The sequence below is a fragment of the Schistocerca nitens genome, unplaced genomic scaffold (genome assembly GCF_023898315.1).
Source record: "Schistocerca nitens isolate TAMUIC-IGC-003100 unplaced genomic scaffold, iqSchNite1.1 HiC_scaffold_380, whole genome shotgun sequence".
In the NCBI taxonomy this organism is placed as follows: domain Eukaryota; kingdom Metazoa; phylum Arthropoda; class Insecta; order Orthoptera; family Acrididae; genus Schistocerca; species Schistocerca nitens.
The window spans coordinates 6,500,514-6,527,065 of NW_026045914.1; the positions used below are offsets into that span (position 1 = coordinate 6,500,514).

Here is a 26,552-nt window from a genome sequence, read left to right on the forward strand (position 1 = left end):
GACGAAAATACGAACATAATGGGTGCACGTGAGGATGGCAATTTGGCTGACTTTAGCAGTGCTTTCCTTTGTTGTAAGAAGGCCAATATTTGTTCTGTCTCACGGCGAAATAGCTAGCCAAATGCAAACCAGTATTATTGCGGGTCCTATTTCACATGCTATCGTCTGTCCACTTCATCTTGTTTCTTGAGAGCCACAGTTCTGTTAGGAATTTTTTGACTTAATTCTATACGTTTCGTGCCTTTTGCAACTTCTGCCATAGTCGGCGATCTACCACTGTTCAGCGTTGCAGCGAACAGTCGGTCAGTGCGCGACTAACAGGTGAGCGGGTATTTCTTTATCTTTGTGGTGTGCTGTCAATATATACCACATGTGAAGATAACAGTCTACGTACATACGCACTGACACAAAACTTTTCTCTCCCGCCTATCATGTGAATTACAGCAAGCAATCGGTACGAAGCGCAAAGCGTGCACATTAGACGTAATGCGAGATCTCTATTCGCCTCTGCTCCCTGCCTGTCACACCCTCCCCCCCTCCCGCCCCCGCGGCGGTCTTTGTGCTCCTCCCTCCGCACTGCACGCTCGCCTCTGCTCACGGAACGAGAAAGAGGGAACACATTTTAGTTGTACACTCTGCAAGTGACATCACTTAATTCTGGTTGACGAATTTAATTTTGGAGTTATAGTTCAAAATAATTTAGACTGTAAATCTTTCACTTCTGTTGTACTCACTTGTTTCCCATATCTGGCTCTGTCTCAAATACGTATTTACATCAAAAAGAGCTATAATTATGTGTGGTATGTGAAAATAAGACGTCAAGGACTAATGACCGCCTGTAAATAGAAGATGGGGCGCTTTCCTGCTTGTTTCTTCATCACTACTTCTACAGGTTTATCACAAAGTCCCATTAACCCCTATGTATTGCAGGGAAGCTACGTTGTTCTCTTTTTCCTGTAGGCAGTCACATATATCTAAATCATGGGTGATGAGCGCACTTGCACCATCTAGGAACGGATCGTGATGAGCATGTGTGTTCACGAACGACCTCATACAGCAAAATCAATAAGAAATATTCGTCTAGATTTCAATGCAATGTTTCATAAATATTTCCTACCAAACCTAACAATTTTACGGTGTGACAAAAACCAATTTCATCTCAATGTATAAAACATGACATGCGATCAGGAAGACTATAAATACTAATGCAAAATTATCTGGAGGATGCAGTGTCTGTCGAACGTTCGCTAAAAGAAGTCCATTCGTAAGCGGTCATCGGAATTGGGAGTTCGATACTCTACATTACAAAATCATATGAGGAATGATGACAAGCTAAAGGCATTCAAACCTTCGTTTGCCAAGGAAATGAATGGTAACGACACCCTAAAAGTCATTAGGCTTGTGTGGGGTTGAATGCTTGATGACTTAGCAACTATTCCTTCAAGTCACAAATTGTTTTTCTCGGACAAGTGTGTAATATATCGCAGTGCAAGAGCCAGAAACGTTTCTGGAGTAAAGAAGACCAATATTTTTATGAAGAACTTGAACACAACCCACCATATGTCATGACATTGGCTGGAATGTCTGTAATCTACTTGGTAGCTCCATATTTCTTCAACGGTTCTGTGAATCACACTGCGTATCTCACCATGTTACGCGATTTGTTTATTCCGTATCTGCAAGATCGGGAACTGCTCGGTCGTATGTGGTTTCAGCAGGATAGGGCACCAGTCAATTCTGTTATCGCCATTAGAGAAAGCTTCAATGAGACATTTCATTACAAACGGACTGGATGTCGTTCTGTCCATTCGCGTGTACCTTTGAAGTGGCCGCTTCGAAGTCCTGATCTGTCATCCTGTGTGCAATGCGTTTTATGGGGTTCATTAACCCGAAGGTTTCTGTCACACGTTGCGAGACAGATGAATTCTGTTCGACGTACGTTTACCGCCATCACGCCAGCAATTTGGAGAATTTCACATCTTACATGTAAGACATCATATTCTGTTGTGAAAACCATGGCGTACACAGACACCCTGGAATAAATAATTAAGAACAGTCACACAACCTCAGAGTTGTCCTCTGTCATATTTCCATATAAACACGCCACATAAGAATATACGGACATGCCATAGGGGGAATGGGACTTTCTGATCAATCATTGGTCTTCCGAGTAATCCATGCTTCAAAATTCTAAGCTGAACGACGGCTCAGCTTTCTTTTCTTTGTTTTTTTTTTTTTTTTTTTGGGTTATCAGTCTACTGACTGGTTTGATCCGGCCCGCCACGAATTCCTTTCCTGTGCTAACCTCTTCATCTCAGAGTAGCACTTGCAACCTACGTCCTCAATTATTTGCTTGACGTCTTCCAATCTCTGTCTTCCTCTACAGTTTTTGCCCTCTACAGCTCCCTCTAGTACCATGGAAGTCATTCCCTCATGTCTTAGCAGATGTCCTATCATCCTGTCCCTTCTCCTTATCAGTATTTTCCACATATTCCTTTCCTCTCCGATTCTGCGTAGAACCTCCTCATTCCTTACCTTATCAGTCCACCTAATTTTCAACATTCATCTATAGCACCACATCTCAAATGCTTCGATTCTCTTCTGTTCCGGTTTTCCCACAGTCCATGTTTCACTACCATACAATGGTGTACTCCAGACGTACATACTCAGAAATTTCTTCCTCAAATTAAGGCCGGTATTTGATATTAGTAGACTTCTCTTGGCCAGAAATGCCTTTTTTGCCATAGCGAGTCTGCTTTTAAAGTCCTCCTTGCTCCGTCCGTCATTGGTTATTTTACTGCCTAGGTAGCAGAATTCCTTAACTTCATTGACTTCGTGACCATCAATCCTGATGTTAAGTTTCTCGCTGTTCTCATTTCTACTACTTCTCATTACCTTCGTCTTTCTCCGATTTACTCTCAAACCATACTGTGTACTCATTAGACTGTTCATTCCGTTCAGCAGATCATTTAATTCTTCTTCACTTTCACTCAGGATAGCAATGTCGTCAGCGAATCGTATCATTGATATCCTTTCACCTTGTATTTTAATTCCTCTCCTGAACCTTTCTTTTATTTCCATCATTGCTTCCTCGATGTACAGATTGAAGAGTAGGGGCGAAAGGCTATAGCCTTGTCTTACACCTTTCTTAATACGAGCACTTCGTTCTTGATCGTCCACTCTTATTATTCCCTCTTGGTTGTTGTACATATTGTACATGATCCGTCTCTCCCTATAGCTTACCCCTACTTTTTTCAGAATCTCGAACAGCTTGCACCATTTTATATTGTCGAACGCTTTTTCCAGGTCGACAAATTCTATGAAAGTGTCTTGATTTTTCTTTAGCCTTGCTTCCATTATTAGACGTAACGTCAGAATTGATCTCTCGTCCCTTTACTTTTCCTAAAGCCAAACTGATCGTCACCTAGCGCATTCTCAATTTTCTTTTCCATTCTTCTGTATATTATTCTTGTAAGCAGCTTCGATGCATGAGCTGTTACGCTGATTGTGCGATAATTCTCGCACTTGTCAGCACTTGCCGTCTTCGGAATTGTGTGGATGATGCTTTTCCGAAAGTCAGATGGTATGTCGCCAGACTCATATATTCTACACACCAACGTGAATAGTCGTTTTGTAGCCACTTCCCCCAATGATTTTAGAAATTCTGATGGAATGTTATCTATCCTTTCTGCCTCATATGACCGTAAGTCCTCCAAAGCTCTTTTAAATTCCGATTCTAATACTGCATCCCCTATCTCTTCTAAATCGACTCCTGTTTCTTCTTCTATCACATCAGACAAATCTTCACTTTCATAGAGGCTTTCAATGTATTCTTTCCACCTATCTGCTCTCTCCTCTGCATTTAACAGTGGAATTCCCGTTGCACCCTTAATGCTACCACCGTTGCTTTTAATGTCACCAAAGGTTGTTTTGACTTTCCTGTATGCTGAGTCTGCCCTTCCGACAATCATATCTCTTTCGATGTCTTCACATTTTTCCTGCAGCCATTTCTTCTTAGCTTCCCTGCACTTCCTATTTATTTCATTCCTCAGCGATTTGTATTTCTGTATTCCTGATTTTCCCGGAACATGTTTGTACTTCCTCCTTTCATCAATCAACTGAAGTATTTCTTCTGTTACCCATGGTTTCTTCGCAGCTACCTTCTTTGTACCTATGTTTTCTTTCCCAACTTCTGTGATGGCCCTTTTTAGAGATGTCCATTCCTCTTCAACTGTACTGCCTACTGCGCTATTCCTTATTGCTGTATCTATAGCGTTAGACAACTTCAAACGTATCTCGTCATTCCTTAGTACTTCCGTATCCCACTTCTTTGCGTATTGATTCTTCCTGACTAATGTCTTGAACTTCAGCCTACTCTTCATCACTACTATATTGTGATCTGAGTCTATATCTGCTCCTGGGTACGCCTTACAATCCAGTATGTGATTTCGGAATCTCTGTCTGACCATGATGTAATCTAATTGAAATCTTCTCGTATCTCCCGGCCTTTTCAAGTATACCTCCTCCTCTTGTGATTCTTGAACAGGGTATTCGCTATTACTAGCTGAAACTTGTTACAGAACTCAATTAGTCTTTCTCCTCTTTCATTCCTTGTCCCAAGTCCATATTCTCCTGTAACCTTTTCTTCTACTCCTTCTCCTACAACTACATTCCAGTCGCCCATGACTGTTAGATTTTCGTCCCCTTTTACATACTGCATTACCCTTTCAATATCCTCATACACTTTCTCTATCTGTTCATCTTCAGCTTGCGACTTCGGCATGTATACCTGAACTATCGTTGTCGGTGTTGGTCTGCTGTCGATTCTGATTAGAACAACCCGGTCACTGAACTGTTCACAGTAACACACCCTCTGCCCTACCTTCCTATTCATAACGAATCCTACACCTGTTATACCATTTTCTGCTGCTGTTGGTATTACCCGATGCTCATCTGACCAGAAATCCTTGTCTTCCTTCCACTTCACTTCACTGACCCCTGCTATATCTAGATTGAGCATTTACATTTCCCTTTTCAGATTTTCTAGTTTCCCTACCACGTTCAAGCTTCTGACATTCCACGCCCCGACTCGTAGAACGTTATCCTTTCGTTGATTATTCAATCTTTTCCTCATGGTAACCTCCCCCTTGACAGTCCCCTCCCGGAGATCCGAATGGGGGACTATTCCGGAATCTTTTGCCAATGGAGAGATCATCATGACACTTCTTGAATTACAGGCCACATGTCCTGTGGATACACGTTACGTGTCTTTAATGCAGTGGTTTCCATTGCCTTCTGGATCCTCATGTCGTTGATCATTGCTGATTCTTCCGCCTTTAGGGGCAATTTCCCACCCCTAGGACAAGAAAGTGCCCTGAACCTCTATCCGCTCCTTCGCACTCTTTGACAAGGCCGTTGGCAGAATGAGGCTGACTTCTTATGCCGGAAGTCTTCGGCCGCCAATGCTGATTATTTATCAAAATGTAGGCAGTTTCGGGGATCGAACCCGGGACCGAAGACGTTTTGATTATGAATCAAAGACGCTACCCCTAGAGCATGAAACGAATTTTTCCACAAATTATTAATAAAAAGGATTTTTCTTCACTTACGAAGATTTCCAATCACAAAGTAACCATAACAGTTTTCCTCACGTACGCTTAAAAATAATATTTGACCGGGGAAAACATCTGAAAACTTATCACGAGCTTCTAGAATCCATTGCATGCAGAGTCGCCGCTCATTTGCTTTCCAAATGTGGACCAACAGACTTTTAAGTAATTGATCATTATGTTTTGGCTCATCAGTGTGTATAAAATAATAAGATTTTACCAATTGTTGGGAAGGCTTCGAGGAAAGCAATAGCTATCTGAGATCAGAGATAATAAAACCGAATGGCAGTTTATTATAGCTATAGTAACGCTATATTAATCTGTGTCGTCTACCAGGATAACTGTCTAGGCCTGTACAGCACACGCCTTGGAGACTCATTCAAACCCCAGACAGGTCAGCCCAATGTTGCGCCGCTACTGCCGCTGTTCATCAACGGACGACAGCCTTCAGTGACATGAAATGTATTCGCAGTTGCGATTATGGGCAACCATCAGCTGTATAATGGAAAGATTGTAACTGTCGTTGTACGGATATTACTACAGATCAGAACGATACAGAGTAGCAGATGGGCGTTATCTGAAGCTAATTCCACAGATTCGAATACTGTAATACGCTGATATCTCCCTCATACCGCAGCACCACAGTTACTGTAATTGTCAGCCTGTGTCCCAGTTCGAGGTAGTTCCTGCGTATACGTATATAGGACGAAATTAGGCCTCCCTCGTGTGTGTGTGTGTGTGTGTGTGTGTGTGTGTGTGTGTGTGTGTGTGTGTGCGTGCTAAGAGATTCCTCCTGTTTATTTTTCGTTCAAATTCCGTGAGCTGTGAACAACAGCTACGTGTCCTATCGCTAGTCTCAACAACTGGTTTATCTCGCAGTGTGTTTGCCGTTTCAACATGGCATTGCCTTATCTACCCGCCTGTGAACGCCTAATACTATTAGTTTTCTTTGGCTACGTAGTCTATAGCTGGGCTCATGATAGGGCTTACCGCCACACACTCTCTTTGCTATTTCATCATGGAACTGCCTCATCTGCCATCTTGGAACGTCGTAGACGGCTGGTTTGCTTTCAGCATTTTCCCAGAGTAGCGTATGATTCTTTTCTTTGTTGTACCTGCTGCCTCTTTTCCTCTTTCATTGACTGGGCGTATCAAACTTAGTGAACTGAACAATGCTTTATCGAAAATTGTGTCAATATTGTGTGACAGTTTTACTTCTTATGCTACACGCAATTTGTACAACAAAAATGAGTAGTGGTTGCTTCTGTGAAGGTGCGCTAGTGCGATCGTACTGGCGCCATTTCTGCGCGCGTTCCATCGATTCTGGCCCTCGTCGTATCATCTTTGCTTGGTTGAGTGTTACCTCTGGAGCTGTGAAGTAAGGAGTGGTGTATGGAAGTCGCATCTGGACAGGTGTGTCTGAGTAGCTGGCGTACTGACGAATGCAGAGAGTTGAAACCGTTCACCATTGGTTCGTAGGTCCCGCCTTTTCATGTAGCGTTTACCGTTGGTGCCGGTGAGCTGAGGGGGCAAAGAGCGGCTCTCGTTACGAAATGCATCAGTTAATTGTGGTGGGCTAAATACGCCGAGATGTACTGAACCTCTTGTTAGCAGCTACGAGCAGGAGGGCAGTATTATCCAGTCCCTACTTGGAGTCCTGAAGCTATTGGCCTCCTTCGCATTAACGTGAAATCATGTACGAAGACTATTCAGTAACTACTGTACTTAAAGACTGTTAATTGTCCTACGATGCTAGCTGGCCACGAATCCAGTTCTTTTATGCCTTTCAGTGACACCCATTTGGCCTGTGTGTGCCAGCCTGGAGGTTTCTTTAAGCGCCAAGCTTGTATTGTGCAATGGTAATCTGCTACCTGAAGTCACTGTTATCATTGATTATTTGATACCACTGAGTGTGATTTTTGTTTGTTGTAGACCTTATGGCCGACCATCTGCCATTTATTGCGTAGCGAATTACTGTGTCATTCAGTCACCAAGACGCCCCAGTAAAGGTATAAGTTTGACTTTTTTGTCTTGTTTCAATTATTATGTAATTATTCTTTTAAATGACTTTTTACATTGTTCCTTGTTATTTGTAGGAAGGTTAACTTCCAATGTTTATGAACGGGGTGCTCCTATACTGAAGTTTTAATAGTTGGTTTCCTTGGAAATAATTTTAAATCTCAGCTTAAATACTACTGTGTATGTTAATTTCTGTCAAACTTGTCTGCTGTTTGTCCTTTGGTATATGTTGACAGCTATGTATCGGCAGCGGTTGACGCGTTGCTGTTCTTCTGGTCCGATGCAGGGACGCGTCTTCCTTCTGCTTCGGCGGCTTTCCCGTCATCGCACGAGGTCTAGGTGTTGGCAGGTCACACACGCTTCTGCGGATCTCCCATTTCAACCTCAAGCTGAGCAGTTTATTGTCATTCTTTTGGTATCATGGCTTTGGTCATTTTGAGAAAGTAATTTTGTCAGTGTTTCTGTTATTGCAAGATTCTTGTGGGAATGTGATGAAAGCCTTTGGGCAAACTGAGCAGAGGTTTTTGATTTCTTTAAAGATATTATGGGTTTAATTGTCATTACCATTTTAGTAGGGGCCCGGTAGTTTATTTTGTTTTAGGGGCCCAGTAGCTTATTAAGTACTTGATTTCTGTGTAACAGCGTTGTAGCCAATCAGTCAAGTATTACAGTTTGCACGGTTTTTACACGACGATTGCGTTTGGCCAGCTTGTCCTTTTCTTGTCTATATGGGACGAGAATAACAATGTCTTATGACACCAAAGTGTTGTCGTTTGCCTTACGCTCCCCATTATTGTTAGTAAAAGGAAAATTTAATATGATTGTGTACCACCTAGCGTGAGGTGGCTAATAGACTTTAGACACTAACATTATATGTACTTGTGTCCATTGTTTGCCTCGGAGCAGGTTTGGAGCTTACTGATGCACTGGAAATATACGCATTTTATCGTCCTTTACTTGTCGTTTGTTCAACTTAAATTCAAGTCCTGTTGTGGGGTTAGCCCACAGTTGTGCTAATAGATGCGCGGACTCAGCCCTGCCGCCCGTTTATTTCATCAATTATTTGTAATCGGTGTGTGTGAATCTCTAAGGAACCAAACTGCTTAGGTCATCGGCCTCTAGACTTAAACTCTACTTAAACTAACTTACGCTAAGAACAACACACTCACCCATGCCCAAGGGAGGACTCGATCTCCGGCGGGAGGGGCCGCGCAATCCGTGACATGACGCCTCAAACCGCGCGGCCACTCCACGAGCCTTTGTAATCGGGCCATCTCTGTGTTGCACCGTTGACATGTTCTTATACTACCACTTGTAATTTTAAGTATAGTGCAAATGTCATTATGCATTGCGATATTACTTTAAAAACCTCAGTTATCTGTATTAATTTAGCAAGATTCTTGGTAACTGTTAGTTGGCTTATGATAGAATGACTATTAAATAAAAATGTTTTTTGAAGGGAATGATAAATGACTCACGAAGTTGGCCCACCTGATCCTTGCTCTGGGTCTCAAACATATGACACGAGATAAACAAGACATCCAGCCGTGGTCAGAGAGAAACAGTAAGCGTACAAGAAGCCTTTTCAGCACCGGCTCTGTGCGTAATTTACCACCTGTTCGTATAAACTATAAATCTCTTTCCAGATCCTTTGCAGCATCATGACGACTCAAGGTTCTTACTTGAATGGAGACGAACTGTGGCTCACTTACTTGTTGGAAGGTTTTCTCTGCAAATGCCTGCGCTGTTGATAAGAACATCGACCCCTCCTAAATTCTCTTTGATCCATTTGAAGGCGCGTAGAACATTCTCCTCGCAGCTGACGTCACATTGCAATGGATAGAACGTACCGGGAGCGTCCTTCAGTTCTCGAGCCTGCAAGAAATAAACGACAGATTTGTCGAATCTGCACGGGACAGAAGAAAAAAAATCATTAGGAGATAGATCAAGTTTGCCATTTAACAAACTTGAATTCTACACAAGTGAGTGCCGTAATTACATGAAAAAAGAAGCTGTTGCCACTAAGGATGATAATATTCTTGTTTCCCCAGAACCTCGGAATTCGTGAACACAGGTAGCCTCACTTAACTTGATCATGTATGTAAAGAAACTTAACATAGTCATTCAGTGTTAAGCTTTTGCCACTAACTAATCGACTTGAAGCACCAAGCAGGTAACAACCAAAAACTTACATTTTCAGAATTCCTCTAAGAACTTATAGCAAATCAGTATGAGAAATAAACAATTTTTAGGACTTTAGTTGGTGTTCGGCTCGTTGTTGTAATTTACTTAGTGCACCAAAATCTAAAAAACCACCTCTTCAACTGTCAGTAACCACAATTCAGATAGGATACCGTCGACGTCAGGTGTGCCGTTCTATTGGAAGCCCCATGGCCTGCTATTAACCTGTTGTGAAAATCTTCCGCATTAGACTAGAATTGTCGGGAAGTAGGGCTGATGTGATTTGCGCTGTTAGATAGTTCGGTACCCAGTTTCTTTGAAGCTGACGTCGTAACATAATGTTGACCATTCTGCCGTTGCCTCAGCTAAATGTAGTTGATAATTGTCATGGTGAAGAAGGAATATTAAAGTGTGTAACAATTGTTGCTCCTGTCGGGCAATCTGAGCAGCGCGTTATTCAACGAAACTTGGATTTATGGAGTTCTTGCGATGTGGCAAGTCATCGTAGGACGACCTGCACTATATAATTAGCAGTTTTTTCTCCAAGCAGCCCTCGCAACGGGCAAGAAAGTATTCATGGAATCGGTACATATCAAGAGTCCGCCGACTTGTTTCATATTGTATGATCTGTCAGAAAGGAGGTAACATAGGTGTTAGCCCGGATTTTTCTGTGGGTCCCAGACAGAAGCGGCTCATATTTATCTTTGCGAAGTACACAGCTTCTGCAAGGGTGCCTCATGTCATCGAGCCACCTGTGAACAACTATTTGCCAGTCTTTCCAAAAGCAGTATCATTTGGACATGGTTGAGTCTCAAGTCGCTTGTATATATCGCCGCTTTGCTGACTTCATTATCTTGTACTGAATAACGAACGCGAACTGGAATATCTATTGCTTGACATCAAATTACCCCAGTTCAGGTATGTTCATATTGGCTATATGTATACCACGAACGTACAGTACAAGACTATGTACAGCCCGAGCATGTTGCTATGAACTGGAGCCAAGTGGACTGTCCAAAGCAGAAACTTCGTCAGTTCGGTGCAGGGCTTACCTGAAGAATCCACGAGCTACGGAGACTCGTACAGTTACCCCAGTGTCCACCAAAGACCAGAAGCGGCCAAGCGGGAAGAGAGGGCATGTGAAACACATTTTTGTCCGCAGCTCGTGGTCGTGCGGTAGCATTCTCGCTTCCCACGCCCGCGTTCCCGGGTTCGATTCCCGGCGGGGTCAGGGATTTTCTCTGCCTCGTGATGACTGGGTGTTGTGTGATGTCCTTAGGTTGGTTAGGTTTAAGTGGTTCTAAGTTCTGGGGGACTGATGACCATAGATGTTAAGTCCCATAGTGCTCAGAGCCATTTGAACACATTTTGTTGAGTGTGACTCGAAATTCCCCAAGATCTCCAGATAAAAATTCGTAATCTGAAAACCCAGTAACTGAAGCCGATGTAATATCAAATAGGGGACGTGAGGTTCTTGAAGTGTTAGTTGTCATCTGCCGGAGCGAGAGCTTCAAATAACTATCACATAACACTAGACACGCCGTTCACCAGTAAAGGGAATATGCATCGCAAAGTTGGGGCAGAAACTCTTCTCGTGGTTGGGCGAGCAAAATTATTAGGTTAGGCGAAATTCAAATAAAACGTAACTGCTAGTACACACAGACGAAAGTAATTAACGGTGGTCCAGTTAGCCTGATAACTGCATGCTTGTACATGATGTCAGAATTAGAAGCGCATGTCGTAAAGCCATTCAACATAGCATAAATTGAATTACACGGATGTAGCTCAACTATACATTAGCAGAAAGGGGCTACTTTCATGTAGCTAGTACAAACCATGAAATTTTCACTTACATTATCGACAGTAAGAACAAACAATCTTGTAAAGTAATATTAAATCCGTCATCAGATAACTGCTCCGAAAAACGAGTTTCAAAACAATCACGTGAGAGAAACACTTTAGCCCTGCTGACAACAAGAAAAGTAGAAGATCTTGAATCCGCCGACAAAGAGACAGTGATTGGCGAACATGGTTAGCGATGTTGGTCACCAAGAGAAAACATTTATAAACAAATCAAGGGGATCATTCGCAAATATTGGAACTGATAGACAGTTCTACCTAAAAGACGCAATAGAGCCCTTACTCCAAATTCCAAAATCATAGACGAGTTGTGGCTGATGTTCAGACTTACTATAGATCTCTGTGTAGGTAATAAAAAGACAACGATGCCCTGTTTTGGTTAAATAGTAAGACTACATTTTGAAATCGGTGCAAATTAAATTTTGTTACACTCTTGCTAAGGAACAAATACCGTATCTCTTACTACTGTCTCTGACTCAATTGCTCTCCATGCTCTCGCACTGTTTTGCATGATACAGCCGTAGGTCTTCTCAATAGTAGAGAGTTCTCGACAAAGGTTACAGTATACTGATCACGTAAACTTTACCGATTAAGATGTTTCGGTTTGGAGGAAATGATCGACTCAGTAATTCAAGTTGTAGTAATTGCACAGGTCACTCTTGTTTTCACATCATGCACGGGCTCTCGACGTAATTGCTGAATATACTACTGGCCATTAAAATTGCTACACCAAGAAGAAATGCAGATGATAAACGGGTATTCATTGGACAAATATATTATACTAGAACTGGCATGTCATTACATTTTCACGCAATTTGGATGCGTAGATCCTGAGAAATCAGTACCCAGAACAACCACCTCTGGCCGTAATAACGGCCGTGATACGCCTGGACATTGAGTCAAACAGAACTTGGATGGCGTGTACAGGTACAGCTGCCTCTGCAGCTACAACACTATATCACAGTTCATCAAGAGTAGTGACTGGCGTATTGTGACGAGCCAGTTGCTCGACCACCTTTGACCAGACGTTTTCAATTGGTGAGAGATCTGGAGAATGTGCTGGCCTGGGCAGCAGTCGAACATTTTCAGTATCCAGAGAGGCCCGTACAGAACCTGCAACATGCGGTCGTGCATTATCCCGCTCAAATGTAGGGTTTCGCAGGGATCGAATGAAGGGAAGAGCCACGAAGAGTATCGATTTAAATAATTATTCAATCGATACTATGGAGTGAGGGAGTATTTCCAAGACATCCACAGTTGCGGGTTTATCAGGTATCCAGTACTTCGTTCATATCAAACAAGGGAACAGTGGGGTACACAACACACTCTGCCTACTTCTTCCTGAATGTATTAATGTCTTTGTTCCATCTGCTACAGGCTTCCATAGCAGCGGAAGTGTGAGAACAAAGGTACATAGCCACTAACAGAGTTTCATCTGCGTGAGTGTTGAGGGGGACAGGTGCGTTTGGAAGGGAGGAAGTGTGGGGAGGATATCTTGGTGTGTGTATTTGCATACGTTGGTACACACAAACAGGAAGTATTCTCTTGAGAGAGAGAGAAGGACAGGAAGTGAGCCTGGTATCAATCTGGGACGGATGCCACTACCTGACCCTTTGTCTGTGGAGCATTATCGCGATCTCGTAGCTGGGGCAGTCCCTGGCCAGTGGCGGGCGCTGTGCAGTGTGGTCAGTCTGGCAGTCAGCGACATGATCAACAGTTTAGTTTCGCCAGATATGTTTAGGGCGATCTGTGACAGAGTAATTACGTGTGGTGAGTGTTCGATGACAGCATTCCTTGCATGATTGGAATAAAGAAGCACCACAATAATTTAAAATTTCCATACTGCATCGTCAACCACAAATATTGAATAAACAATATTCCACACATTGCCTTGTCCAGTAGAAATTTTTTAAAGAATATTTGATATGGAGCAATCGATATCTCGCCAATTAGCTAATCAACTGAGTTCTTTCCTACTAATTTCTAGTATGGGGAAGGGAGGGAGAGTGAGGGAGGTGTGGCTAGAACATTCCCCAGATGGCATGGATTTAACCAGTTAATAAATTTAATTAGTCAATTAATTTGACATGAAATGTGAGTTTCTATGGGCGAAGAGAATTCGTAGACGGGTGGAGGAAGAGGCAGATGAGGATGATGTTGAGGGGTTTTTCTCAGGAGGGCAGAGTATCCTCAGGGGATCATAAATGAACCCCAAGGATGTCATAAATCAATTTAAAGAACAATATGTTAAGGCGAGGTGGAGGGGGTGGCGTTACATGAAAAATCTCTTAGCAGTATAATATGTTAATGTCATAAATCAATCAACTGCCACAATTTAATTAAGTTGCATATCAATTTGGTATCGAAAGTGAACCAGAACCAAGGCTGCCGTATTACTGCTGTAACCAGTAACATCACCTGTTCACGCGCAGTATACTTCCTTCTGGTGTTTCACGTGGGTCTTTTCTATGAACACTCCAAATTTTACGTTGAATGTTGACACATTTGTTCCCTCCCTAGTTACAAGTCCACTCCAGTGTGCAGCACACGGTTATTATATGACGGAATGTTCAAGCAAATACTCTCCTGAAGTGTTAAATTGATTCCAAGATCAATGAATCAGGCTGTGGGAAAATCAATTGTGTATAATATCCTTTTTTCCAGGAGTTCTGAACCTATAAGGTATGCCGATCTATGAAGTGTAGAAACTGTGATAGAACCATAAATTTGTAGGTGGGTCGTGAGTCGCGACCTGCGACTGGATATTTCAGTGAGTAGAGTATTTACCAGTTAGGGGAAAGGTTCTAGGTTCGAGTCCGAGTCTGGTACAAAGGGCGTTTCAGATCATCACGCATTCTGTTGCAGACTAAAATTCTTTCTGGACGTCAGGAAGACACTGCAAAAGTCGTTAGCTGCCCTGAAATTGAACGCTGAAACTGCTTGGGGGTGGGGGGAGGGAGGGGATATGGACGGCTGCTATTTCCTATCCATGAGGTTCAGAAGTGCATGCATGCGTGTCTGAAAGGACAGTGTATCGTCCTTCTTATCACGACAGGGACTGCACTATCGAATTTATCTGCCAACGCTGGACAGTGACTTTCAATTAAACTTTCCTTCCCTGTACGGGAATTACATAATGTGTGTACGAGTACAGGTTGTGTTGCAGGAAAGACGACATATGGAAGTTTAGGCGAGGCCATGAGTTGTTCACGGATAGCGAAAGCAGTAAACGTGAATGCTCATATAAAGCTGGAAGTCCAGGTTTGAATCTCGGGTGGGCACAAATTCTCACTGTCGTCATTCACTTAAGCTGATGGTTCTTCGTATTCGCAAATGTGAATAAATTTTATGTATTTCATAACGGCTGTAGTCGCCACAATGCCTGGCATGCATGCATGTGCGAAAGCACATTGCATCCGTTCTTCTTAACAACACACGCAGAGCAATGTCGTAAAACTGGAAAGGAAGTTACTCATCTAGGCTGAGGCACAAATTTCTTGTCACAGTCAGTAGCTACAATCCTGTGCTGACAGATCGAAACTTTCATCGGAATCAAGAACCGAAAATTCAACTCCTCTTCTATGCTTGCTCTGCTGCTCTTTGCATTGATTGCAGGAACAGTGTACAATACCATAGCTAGGACAGGTAAAGTGGGATATAAAAAATTACTTGTCCTTATTATGATCAGTTTTATATTGGCCAATCAGGCAGAGGGATAGCAATTTTGCTGGCAGAACATGAAATCAACAGGTGGTCGCAGAATGATTACCCCACATTCGCTGAACATGTACTGAGAAGACCCCAGCTACCAATTATTGTCCCATTTCACTTAGCAGACTAAGACCAGAAACTCAGTGTATTGGAAGCCCTGGAAATCAACATACATCTGGCCCACAATTATAATTTAATATCAAATGATAAAAGACCGCTCGATACTTCTCCTCCTCTAAACTTCTCTTAATCCTTTCAGCTTTCCATTCCATCTAACGCTGCCTAGTTCATTAACATTCTTCCAGTTTCCTGTATTTACTTTTATTTTATTGTAATCATGTTAGTACTTCATAAATTCTGTTAGTATATTTGTCTAATTTATCTTTTACTCTGTTTCTGTCTCACTTTTCGTATGTAATACCTCCTCAAGCTACTTTTTGTTAGTCTTGACAAATACCAATTTTATTGGGGTTGTTAATTTGATGTAAATTGTATATACGCAGTCTGAAGCGACGAATGGAAGTTTGTACGTGCGTCTCTCCACTGTTCGAGTTTAGAGGCTGTGCCAAGTGGGCTGAGAAGTGAATGGGAGGTTGGTTGAGGATGGAGGCTTGCTGGGGTAGGCCCTGCAGTTGTGCAAAGCCACTCCGCCCGGGCGGTGTAGTGGTTAGCACGTCTGCCTAACTAGCAGGACACTCGCGTTTGAATCCCGGCCTTGGTACAAATTTTCGTCCGTTATGTCTGTCTCCATACACACACAATAGATGTTTCAGACTTGAAAAAATTGTTTTGGAACGATGAAGTTTCATTTGATTGATATAAATTGTTACATAGGCAGTGTTCGTGAGTTTATTGTTAATGCTTTTCCTTGTTTGCTCATTTTGTATCTGTTCACTGTTAAAATTTTTACCTTTTTAATTGCGTTGCTACCGCACTGTCAAAGATGATATTTATTATGTGTTTTTGCCTCAGTCTAGATGAGTAACATCTTTTCGAATATTATTTACAAATATTGTAACTCGTTAGATGATGATAGTGTTTTAAAGTCTAATGATGGCCTTCTACACCGGCCAACTAAATAAATTAATCCTGTAGAACATACACAACATTGTGTTTTTCATGCATTACATTGCACTACTAGGAAACGACAAGAAACAGTTAACAAAAGAGGCCACCGATTAACGTCAAGCTTACAATTTTCAGTTTTAGTATTTTAAAATATTTTTCGTGTTCGTGTTAATGTCGACGTTCGTTCGTTATTTCTTGCTACTGAAAATTTCGCCATTTTAATAAGATCGTCGTTGTAACAACACGATCTAAGCCACATCGACAAGAACGAAAAGACACTTTGTCAACAAAATACATGAACGACATCTACAACTGAGACTTAGAAACAAAATCATCTGAAACATCAATTATGCAACACGCTGCATCACACTTAAAAGTTATTTATTGTTGGCGCCCGCTGTTCACTAGACAGCACATCTCTCACCTTACAACCTTAACCAAGACCTTGGGGCGCGCTACAGATCCGTCTGTCACCACAACCCAACTAGCCACGTATTAAGTGGGTTAAGGACTGCCAACACCCACCGTGGTTTAATAAGAAAATTCGGAATGTTGCACTACATTCAAAACAGAAACGGAACTGACGACAGGCAAAAGTTAGTAGAAATTGTTGCATCTGTAAGAAGAAGCAAGAAGCACACAAATTCCACTTCCATACCTTAGCAGATCTTGACGAGGCCTGGAGAAATTCCTGGCCGTGCATAAAATCAGCAACTGAGTCGAAGGCTTCTATCCAGTCACTCATCGAACAGTCCAGTCTGGTGTGACAACAGAAGACAGTACTGGAAACAGTAATTTTAATTTTGCGTTTAAAAAATCATTCACGGCGGAATATAGTACAGACATCATCGGTTGACCGTCACACAAACCCCAGTTCAGGAAACATAGTCATAGTCATCTCTGGTATAGATAAGCTTCTGAAAAAGCTGAAAACAAATCAGTCGCCGGGTCCGTACGGAATGCGGTATTCGGTGTTACGGGGAGTACTCTTTGACACTGGTCTGTTACCTAGCTCGCATAATCTCCCACCCACAGCGAAGTCTCAACTGAATGTAAAAAAAGCGCAGGTGAGTCGTGCTTGTAAGAAGAGTAAATGAATGGATCCGTAACGCTATCGAGCAAAATAATAAATCTCCTTTGGACAGAAAAGTTTCTGTCCGGAAATCAGCACAGATTGAGAATGCACCGCTCGTGAAAAATTCAACTTGTCCTTTTCTTGTATGAAAACCTGCAAACCATTCATGAAAGGCAACAGGCAAATTCAACTATTTTAAATTTCCAGAATGCATTCCACACAGTGCTCTATTGTGTTTTAATGAAGGTCCGACAATATACAACACTACCTTGTACGTTGCTCCAGAGGGCAAATGAGTATGTCAGGGACGAGTGATGGAACCTGTCTTATTCTCTATATATGGATAAACGATGTGATGGATAAGGCAACTGTTTGCTGACTACACTGCAGTGTAAGGGACAGTGTTTTCGTAGTGTGTGTTAGATGCTACAGGATGAGTCGGAGATAATATCAATTAGGTATGATGAATGACAGCTTGCTAGAAATGTACACTCCTGGAAATTGAAATAAGAACACCGTGAATCCATTGTCCCAGGAAGGGGAAACTTTATAGACACATTCCTGGGGTCAGATACATCACATGATCACACTGACAGAACCACAGGCACATAGACACAGGCAACAGAGCATGCACAATGTCGGCACTAGTACAGTGTATATCCACCTTTCGCAGCAATGCAGGCTGCTATTCTCCCATGGAGACGATCGTAGAGATGCTGGATGTAGTCCTGTGGAACGGCTTGCCATGCCATTTCCACCTGGCGCCTCAGTTGGACCAGCGTTCGTGCTGGACGTGCAGACCGCGTGAGACGACGCTTCATCCAGCCCCAAACATGCTCAATGGGGGACAGATCCGGAGATCTTGCTGGCCAGGGTAGTTGACTTACACCTTCTAGAGCACGTTGGGTGGCACGGGATACATGCGGACGTGCATTGTCCTGTTGGAACAGCAAGTTCCCTTGCCGGTCTAGGAATGGTACAACGATGGGTTCGATGACGGTTTGGATGTACCGTGCACTATTCAGTGTCCCCTCGACGATCACCAGTGGTGTACGGCCAGTGTAGGAGATCGCTCCCCACACCATGATGCCGGGTGTTGGCCCTGTGTGCCTCGGTCGTATGCAGTCCTGATTGTGGCGCTCACCTGCACGGCGTCAAACACGCTTACGACCATCAGTGGCACCAAGGCAGAAGCGACTCTCATCGCTGAAGACGACACGTCTCCATTCGTCCCTCCATTCACGCCTGTCGCGACACCACTGGAGGCGGGCTGCACGATGTTGGGGCGTGAGCGGAAGACGGCCTAACGGTGTGCGGGACCGTAGCCCAGCTTCATGGAGACGGTTGCGAATGGTCCTCGCCGATACCCCAGGAGCAACAGTGTCCCTAATTTGCTGGGAAGTGGCGGTGCGGTCCCCTACGGCACTACGTAGGATCCTACGGTCTTGGCGTGCATCCGTGCGTCGCTGCGGTCCGGTCCCAGGTCGACGGGCACGTGCACCTTCCGCCGACCACTGGCGACAACATCGATGTACTGTGGAGACCTCACGCCCCACGTGTTGAGCAATTCGGCGGTACGTCCACCCGGCCTCCCGCATGCCCACTATACGCCCTCGCTCAAAGTCCGTCAACTGCACATACGGTTCACGTCCACGCTGTCACGGCATGCTACCAGTGTTAAAGACTGCGATGGAGCTCCGTATGCCAGGGCAAACTGGCTGACACTGACGGCGGCGGTGCACAAATGCTGCGCAGCTAGCGCCATTCGACGGCCAACACCGCGGTTTCTGGTGTGTCCGCTGTGCCGTGCGTGTGATCATTGCTTGTACAGCCCTCTCGCAGTGTCCGGAGCAAGTATGATGGGTCTGACACACCGGTGTCAATGTGTTCTTTTTTCCATTTCCAGGAGTGTAGAAAAGTGTCAGTTAATGCAGATGAGTAGGGATAACACTCCTGTATTGGTCGGTACACTATTAATGTTGTGCTGAAGGACACAGACACGGCGATTATACAGGCTGTAACAGGTGTAGTTGCGGATATTCTCATACAAAGGACCTTGATGTGTACACACATCAGCGTGCTGGTTGTTGTTTCTGTGCTTGGAACAGACTTCCCACAATCACATCAGAAACTTTACGACCTGAGGCTTACTGCATGATCATACTGCACCATTAAGAGTGTTATGCTTGTCAGTATACACTAAGCGTTTCGCGTCTACACGTCCACACTTTACACCTGAAAATAGATGACTTGTACTGACTATGACTTTTAGTCTGCAGTTACATGAATAAAGATATAATATTGTTCAGTACGCTGTCCTCAGCCACCAGTAGAAATATCAGCACGTACTTAAAGCAAGTCCCTCTAACTATGGGCTCACCTTCAGAGGACGTCATGTTTCCAAGTAGAGAGGGAATTAGCATATTTTATCAAAATATAAGAGGTATTAGAGGCAAAGTTAGTGAACTGCTTATAGATTATTGGTATATCGGAGCACCACTCAAATAATTTCACACTTCAGAGGCTTCCTTTACCAGGATACAGATTAGCTGGCTGTTTTTCATCCTTTGCGGGATGGGGGAGCGGCTATGTACGTAAAAAACAGAATTCCGTGTGAGTGTATACACGTATCGCAGCACTGCACTGAACACATATTTGAATGTTGAGGAGGGGCAGTTGAACTTAGTGACACTAAACTGCTAATTAATGTTGTTTGAGGTCCCCCAACTCTGACTTCAGATCATTTCTGCTCAAGCTAGAGAGGGTTCCTGATTCACTTTGTAGGAAGTAGTAGAAATTAATTGTATGTGGTGACTTCGATATAAATTTTCTAAATGATGGTACCAGAAAAAGGATGTTGGTAGATCTTCTAAATTCATATGATCTGATACAGGCGGTGTTCTTTACAACTAGGGTGTAGGGAAACAGTAGCACAGCCATAGGCAATATTTTTATTCATTCTTCATTACTAGATGGGCATTCTGTTAGTAAAAGGGTGAATGGCTTTTTAGACCATGATGCACAGATTTTAACACTAAAAGGCTTTTGTACTCAAACAAACGTCACATATAATTACAAACTATGTAGGAACGTTAATCGAACAGCAATAGTCAGTTTCTTAAACGTCGTTAAGGAACAAGAGTTGCAGGATATTTACAGTCCTGATAACATAGATGACAAATATGATGCTTTCCTTAACACATTTCTCATGCTCTTTGAGATTTGCTTTCCATTAGAACTTTTTAAACTGGGTACTAGCAGTAAAAGGCAGCCCGCGTGGCTGACAAGTGGAATAAGGATATCATGTAGAACAAAGTTGGAATTATATCAAAATGCTAGAAGTAGTCACAATCAAGCTGCAGTAGCCAATTACAAACAGTACTGTAAGTTGCTTAAAAATGTTATTGGGAAGGCAAAAAGTATGTGTTATGCAAACAGAATAGCTAACTCACAGGATAAAATTAAAGCCATATGGTCAGTTGTGAGGTAAGTGTCTCGTCAGCAGCATGAGGTCGACGATATAAAGTCAGTTCCTGGAAAAAATATTTCTGTTACTGATAAATCAGATGCATGTACAGTATTTAACAATCATTTTCTGAGCATTGTTGGTGAATTAAATAAAAATGAAATTGCTACAGGGAATCATATAACTTTCTTGACAAATGCCTTTCCGAGAATGATGTCTGAAATACTCGTCTGTGATACAGAAAAGGGAGAGATTGAGTTAATAATTAAATCACTGAAGACTATGGACTCTATGGATATGATGGAGTGCCTGGCAGAAAATTCAAGTATTGTGTTGCACATGTTAGCCCTGTATTTAGCCATATTTGTAACTTTCCCTTTAGGAATGGTCAGTTTCCTGAACGATTAAGTACTCAGTAGTAAAGCCGCTTTATAAAAAGGGGAAAGGGATAATGTAGACTATTTTAGACCTGTTTCTATGCCATCCGTGTTTGCCAAAGTGAATTAGGGAAGTTAATGACATAATTTCATGGCTTGTAGTAAAAGAACTAACGCTAAATCACAGTAAGATTCAATTTTTAATGTTTGTAACATGCAATTCAACAAAACCCGACGTTTTAATTTCAAAAAATGGGCATATGATTAGTGAAACTGAGCAGTTCAACTGAAGTGAGTGATCGTTCGACACGAAAATTTGTCTACTTTTCTTATGTTCATTCGCTTATGCCGTATGGCATTACATTTTAGGGTAACTTTTCCCATTCCAAAAGGATAATTTTGGCTGAGAAACGGGCGGTTCGGGCAATAAGTGATGAAAGTTCACGAACCTCTTGTCGACGACTGTTCGCGAGTCAGGGTATTTTGACATTGGCCTCTTAATATATATATATAGATATATATATTCCTTACTGTCATTTCGTCTTAACAATATTAGCTTATTTGATCGCGATTGTTTACGGACTGGCATTTTTCTGGTTAACAAACATTTGATTTTCATCTGCTATTACCTTTATGTTATAATTTGATGTACTGACCCATTCCATGACCTCGGACATTTGCTCCTCAGTTTGGTCCTGCGGAACTTGACGTGTGTATAAAATTAAAATAAATTGCACCCGTTACGCTCTGTATGTCTACGTGTAACATTGCAAAGCTATGTGAAATGAAACGGGCAAGCAGTGTCGGCAGCAGGGAAGGCGAATTTATCTATTTAAATTTGTTGGAAGAATTCTGATTAAAATTTAGCTGAGCTGCAGTATTTTTGATCTCCATAAGTACGGATTAAAGGAAGATGTCGAAGAAATTCAGAGACGGTCTGCCTGATTTGTTACTACACGCTCGAGCAACAGGCGGGTATCACCAAGATGCTTCGTGAAAATAAATGGGAATCCACGGAGGGACTACGCTTTCATTACGGTTTACAGTATTGAGAAAATCTGGACTCTATTGATGGATTTCACTAATGTGAATAAAGAGGCCAAGCGCAACAGTATGGTAAGTCTTGGTTTGCTTGTTTACCGACATTAGATAGCGAGTTTTGAATCTCTGTGAATATGACAAATTCAGGGAATAGTGTTTATAGTGTTACAGTCCTACAGTCGGACTCACTTGTTAGCAGCAAGAACTGTTAATACATTTTGGAAGAAACAACATCCCGTTTGTGGAGACGGTGATGAGCACTTGTCCATCAAATGCCGCTCATATGTATGAAACCACATACATTGTTATAGCACATTAATAAGCTCACAAGTAAACCAAGTGAAAAAAATAGCACTTGTTTCAGGTCTTACTGTAACCTTTCGTATTGTCCACAGCAGCATTGGTGATGCACAAGTGGTCGAGGGGTATCGTCTTTGATTATTCATTTGATTGACGTCTTCGGTCCCAAGTTCGAAACACGAAACTACTTAAATACTGATTAATAACCAGCATTGGCGGGCGAAGACTTCCGACATAAGAATCACCCTCTTCCTGCCAACGGCCTTGTCAAAGAGGGCGATGCAGCGGACGGAGGTTAAGGCCACTCTCTTGTCCTCGGTTTAGGAAACTGCCCCTAAGGGCGGAAGAATCAACAATATCAAATGTCCAAGGTCATGGAACGTGTCAGTACATGAAATTACAACATAAAAGTAATAACAGATAAAGATAAAATATTTATGAACCAGAAAAAAGTCAGCCCATAAGTTTAAGTAAACGCGATCAAGAATACAGAAGGCAATGGAAATCACTGCATAAAAGAAACATAACCTGTACCCCCAAGATATGTAGCCTGTAACTGAAAAAGTTTCATGATGATCTCTCCATTGGTAAAAGATTCCGGAATAGTCCCCCATTCGGATCTCTGGGAAGGGACTGCGAAAGGGGAGGTGACCATGACAAAAGGTTAAATAACCATCGAAAGGATAGCGTTCTACGAGTCGGGACGTGGATTTTTCAGGAGCTTGAACGTGGTCGGGAAGCTAGAAAATCTGAAAAGAGAAATTCAAAGGCTCATTATAGGCATAGTAGAGGTCAGTGAAGTGGAATGGAAAGAAGACAGGGATTTATGGTCAGATGAGTGTAGGGTAATATCGACAGCAGCAATAAATGGTGTAGCGGGAGTAGGATTCTTTAAAAATAGGAGGAAGGGCAGAGAGTGTGTTACTGTGAACAGTTCTCTGATAGTGTTGTTTCTATCAGAATCGACAGCAAACCAACACCAACGATATTTCATGTGTAAATGCCGACACCGCAAATTGAATATTAAGAGACAAAGAAAGTATATGAGGATAATGAGCGGGTAATACAGCACGAATAGGGAGATAAACATCTAATAGTAATCGGGGACTGGAGTACAGTTGTAAGGGAAGGAGAATATTGGCGTGAGACAAGGAATGAGAGAGGAGAATCACTGATTCAGTTCTGTAATAAATTTCAGCTAGTAACAGTGAATATTCTGTACAAGAATCGCAAGAGGACGAGGAAAGTCTGGGTGATACGGCAATGTTTCACTTAGATTACGTCATACACATGCAGAGATTCCGAAATCAGATACTCGATTGTAAGGCGTACCCAGGAGCAGATCAGAATGCAGTAGTGATGAAGAGCAGGCTGAAGTGTAAGAGATTAGTCAGGAAGAATCAATACGCAAAAAAGTGGGATACGCAAGTTCGAAATTCTGAGAAAAATAGGTGTAAGCTGTAGGGAGAGACGGGTCATATACTGTATGTACAAGAGCCAGGAGGGAATAAAAAGAGTGGACGACCAGGAACGAAGTGCTCAGATTAAGAAGGGTGTAAGACAGGAATGCAGTCTTTCGACCCTACTGTACCATCGAAGAAGCAATGAGGGAAAAAAAAAGAAATGTTCAGGAGAGGGATTAAAATTCATGGTGGTAGGATATCAATGATACCATTCACTGATGACATTGCTATCCTGAGTGAAAGCGAAGAATAACTACATGATCCGCTGAACTGAATGAACAGTCTAATGAGTACAAATCTAAGAAAGACGAAAGTAATGAGATGTAGCAGAAATGAGAACAGTGAGAAAGTTAACGTCAGGACCGATTACGAAGTAGATGAAGTAGGTGGATTCTGCTTCCTAGGCAAGAACATAACTTGTGTCGGACGGGGCAAGGTGGACATCAAAAGCAGACTAGCACCGGTAAAAAGGGCCTTAATTTGAGGAAGGAATTTCTGAGAAAGTACATTTGGAGCACAACATTGTGTGGTAGTAAAGAATGGGCTGTGAGAAACCTGGAACCGAAGAGAATCGAAGTATTTGAGATCTGGTGCTACAGAAGAATGTTGAAAATTAGATTGAATGGTAAGGTAATAAAGAGGGGTTTCTGGAAAGAATCGGAGAGGAAAGGGAAATATTCACATGGAGAAGGGACAGCAAGATAGGACATCTGTTTAAGACATCAGGGAATGACGTCCATGGTATTACAGGCAGATGTAAAGGGGACAAACTGTAGAGGAGGACAGATTTGGAAACACGTTCAGCAAATGATTGAAGACGTCAGTTGCAAGTGCTACTCTGAGATGAAGAGTTTGGCACAGGAGAGGAATTCGTGGCGGGCGCATCAAACCAGTCAGAAGACTGATGACTCAAAAAAGTAGCATCTGAGGATGGGCTTTAAAAACCAGTTACGATTGTGTAATAAAAACTGACTGAGCTAAAAATAGAAAAAAGTAATATCTTACTCTTAATACATCACATTCATTTCTCTATTGCTCTGAAACCCATGCTGTTTCTGTTGCAGTTAGCTAGATAACACTTCGAACTGAAGTACTGGCACAATTTTTTGAACCTGTCCAGTTTTCAGATGCTGTACCGAGGCTGGTGGTTAGTTAACTACCTGGACCCTGTCGATCCTCTTGTCGAGGCCGACGACCTCGAGCCCCCTCCTGAGCAGCGCCCGTGCGGTGGCGGCGCCGATGCCGGAGTTGGCGCCCGTCACCAGGGCGACGCGACCTGCGTACCGCTCCATCCTGACAGCAAGTGGCGCGCCTCAGCGGCTGTTCGCCTCCAGAGGACAGGCGGCCCGCGTAGCTCCGGCAAGGGCAGCTCGTTATCGCCCGACCGCAGTCCATACTCCTCTCCGCCGGCGGGCAAACAGATCTGTCTGTCCGATGGACGACTTCAGTGGAACGCCTTAACGAGTAGCTTCTAGAACCTGGAACAGGTACAAGAGCAGTTTTTGCCTTATTCAAAACGACATTCGGTTTGACCGCAGCTGTATGTAAATAAATAAAAACGTAGCAGCATTTGTTCCAAACAATTTGTTTGCAGACGACCCTTTTGTTAAGCTACATAACGTCGACGGAGTAAACTCCACATTTGAAATGAAGGTATTGTTCTACGAGAGTTCAATAAGTAATGTAACACATTTTTTCTCTGTCCCTTTCTGTTGGAAACATGAAGATTTGTTGGCGGGCATCGTGGAATACGATGCGTCAGCTTCTGTAGTTTTATGAAGCTTCGATATGTGGCGGCTCTATACATAGCCTTAAAAATGGCATCAGTAATGCAGGTGCGTTCAAAGAGCGGAGTGCTGTCATTATGTTCCTTTTGGTGGAAACCTGACCGATGTCCCACGTGCCGGTTCGCTGCACACGTTTGTGACTCTTGCACTTTTGGGACGTGTGTACGTTTTCATTCGAGGTGAGTGACGGATCACAGACAGACACGTCGCTGCAGTGCTGGACATCTCTGTTCGTAGTGTGGACACTTTGATGTACCCCTCATAATGTAATGACCAACTCTGAAGTTTACTCTGGTGCACTCATGAAACTGAAGGAACGACTTCAGTATGTTCGTTGCCACAAAAATGTAAATGACTGCCTCCCTCTCCATAACAACACAACACCTCACACATGTCTGCGTATCCAAGAGGAGCTTACAAAACTCCACTCCTCATTCACCCTTTAGGCTGGATCTCGCACTTTCCGAGGTCCATCTCTCCAGTCCAATGAATAATGCACTCCGCAAGAACCAGTGCGTGGATGATGGGAAGGTTATTGACGTTAGCTCCGACGTCGACCAGTAGGTGGTACCATGCAGGCATAGAGGCCAGCGTG

General features: G+C 42.9%; 1 protein-coding gene across 1 annotated transcript in view; it reads right to left on the minus strand.

Annotated features, from left to right (window-relative positions):
* Positions 1–25,462, minus strand: part of LOC126230343 (dehydrogenase/reductase SDR family member 11-like) — a 65,604-nt gene extending 40,142 nt beyond the window's left edge. The window contains exons 1-4 of the mRNA XM_049942401.1: positions 25,331–25,462; positions 20,725–20,748; positions 9,341–9,488; positions 2,401–2,408 (exon numbers count right to left, since the gene is read on the minus strand). Coding sequence (XP_049798358.1) covers positions 2,401–2,408; positions 9,341–9,488; positions 20,725–20,748; positions 25,331–25,462 — 312 coding nt within the window. The remainder of the gene's footprint in view (positions 1–2,400; positions 2,409–9,340; positions 9,489–20,724; positions 20,749–25,330) is intronic.
* Positions 25,463–26,552: the final 1,090 nt, after the last annotated feature.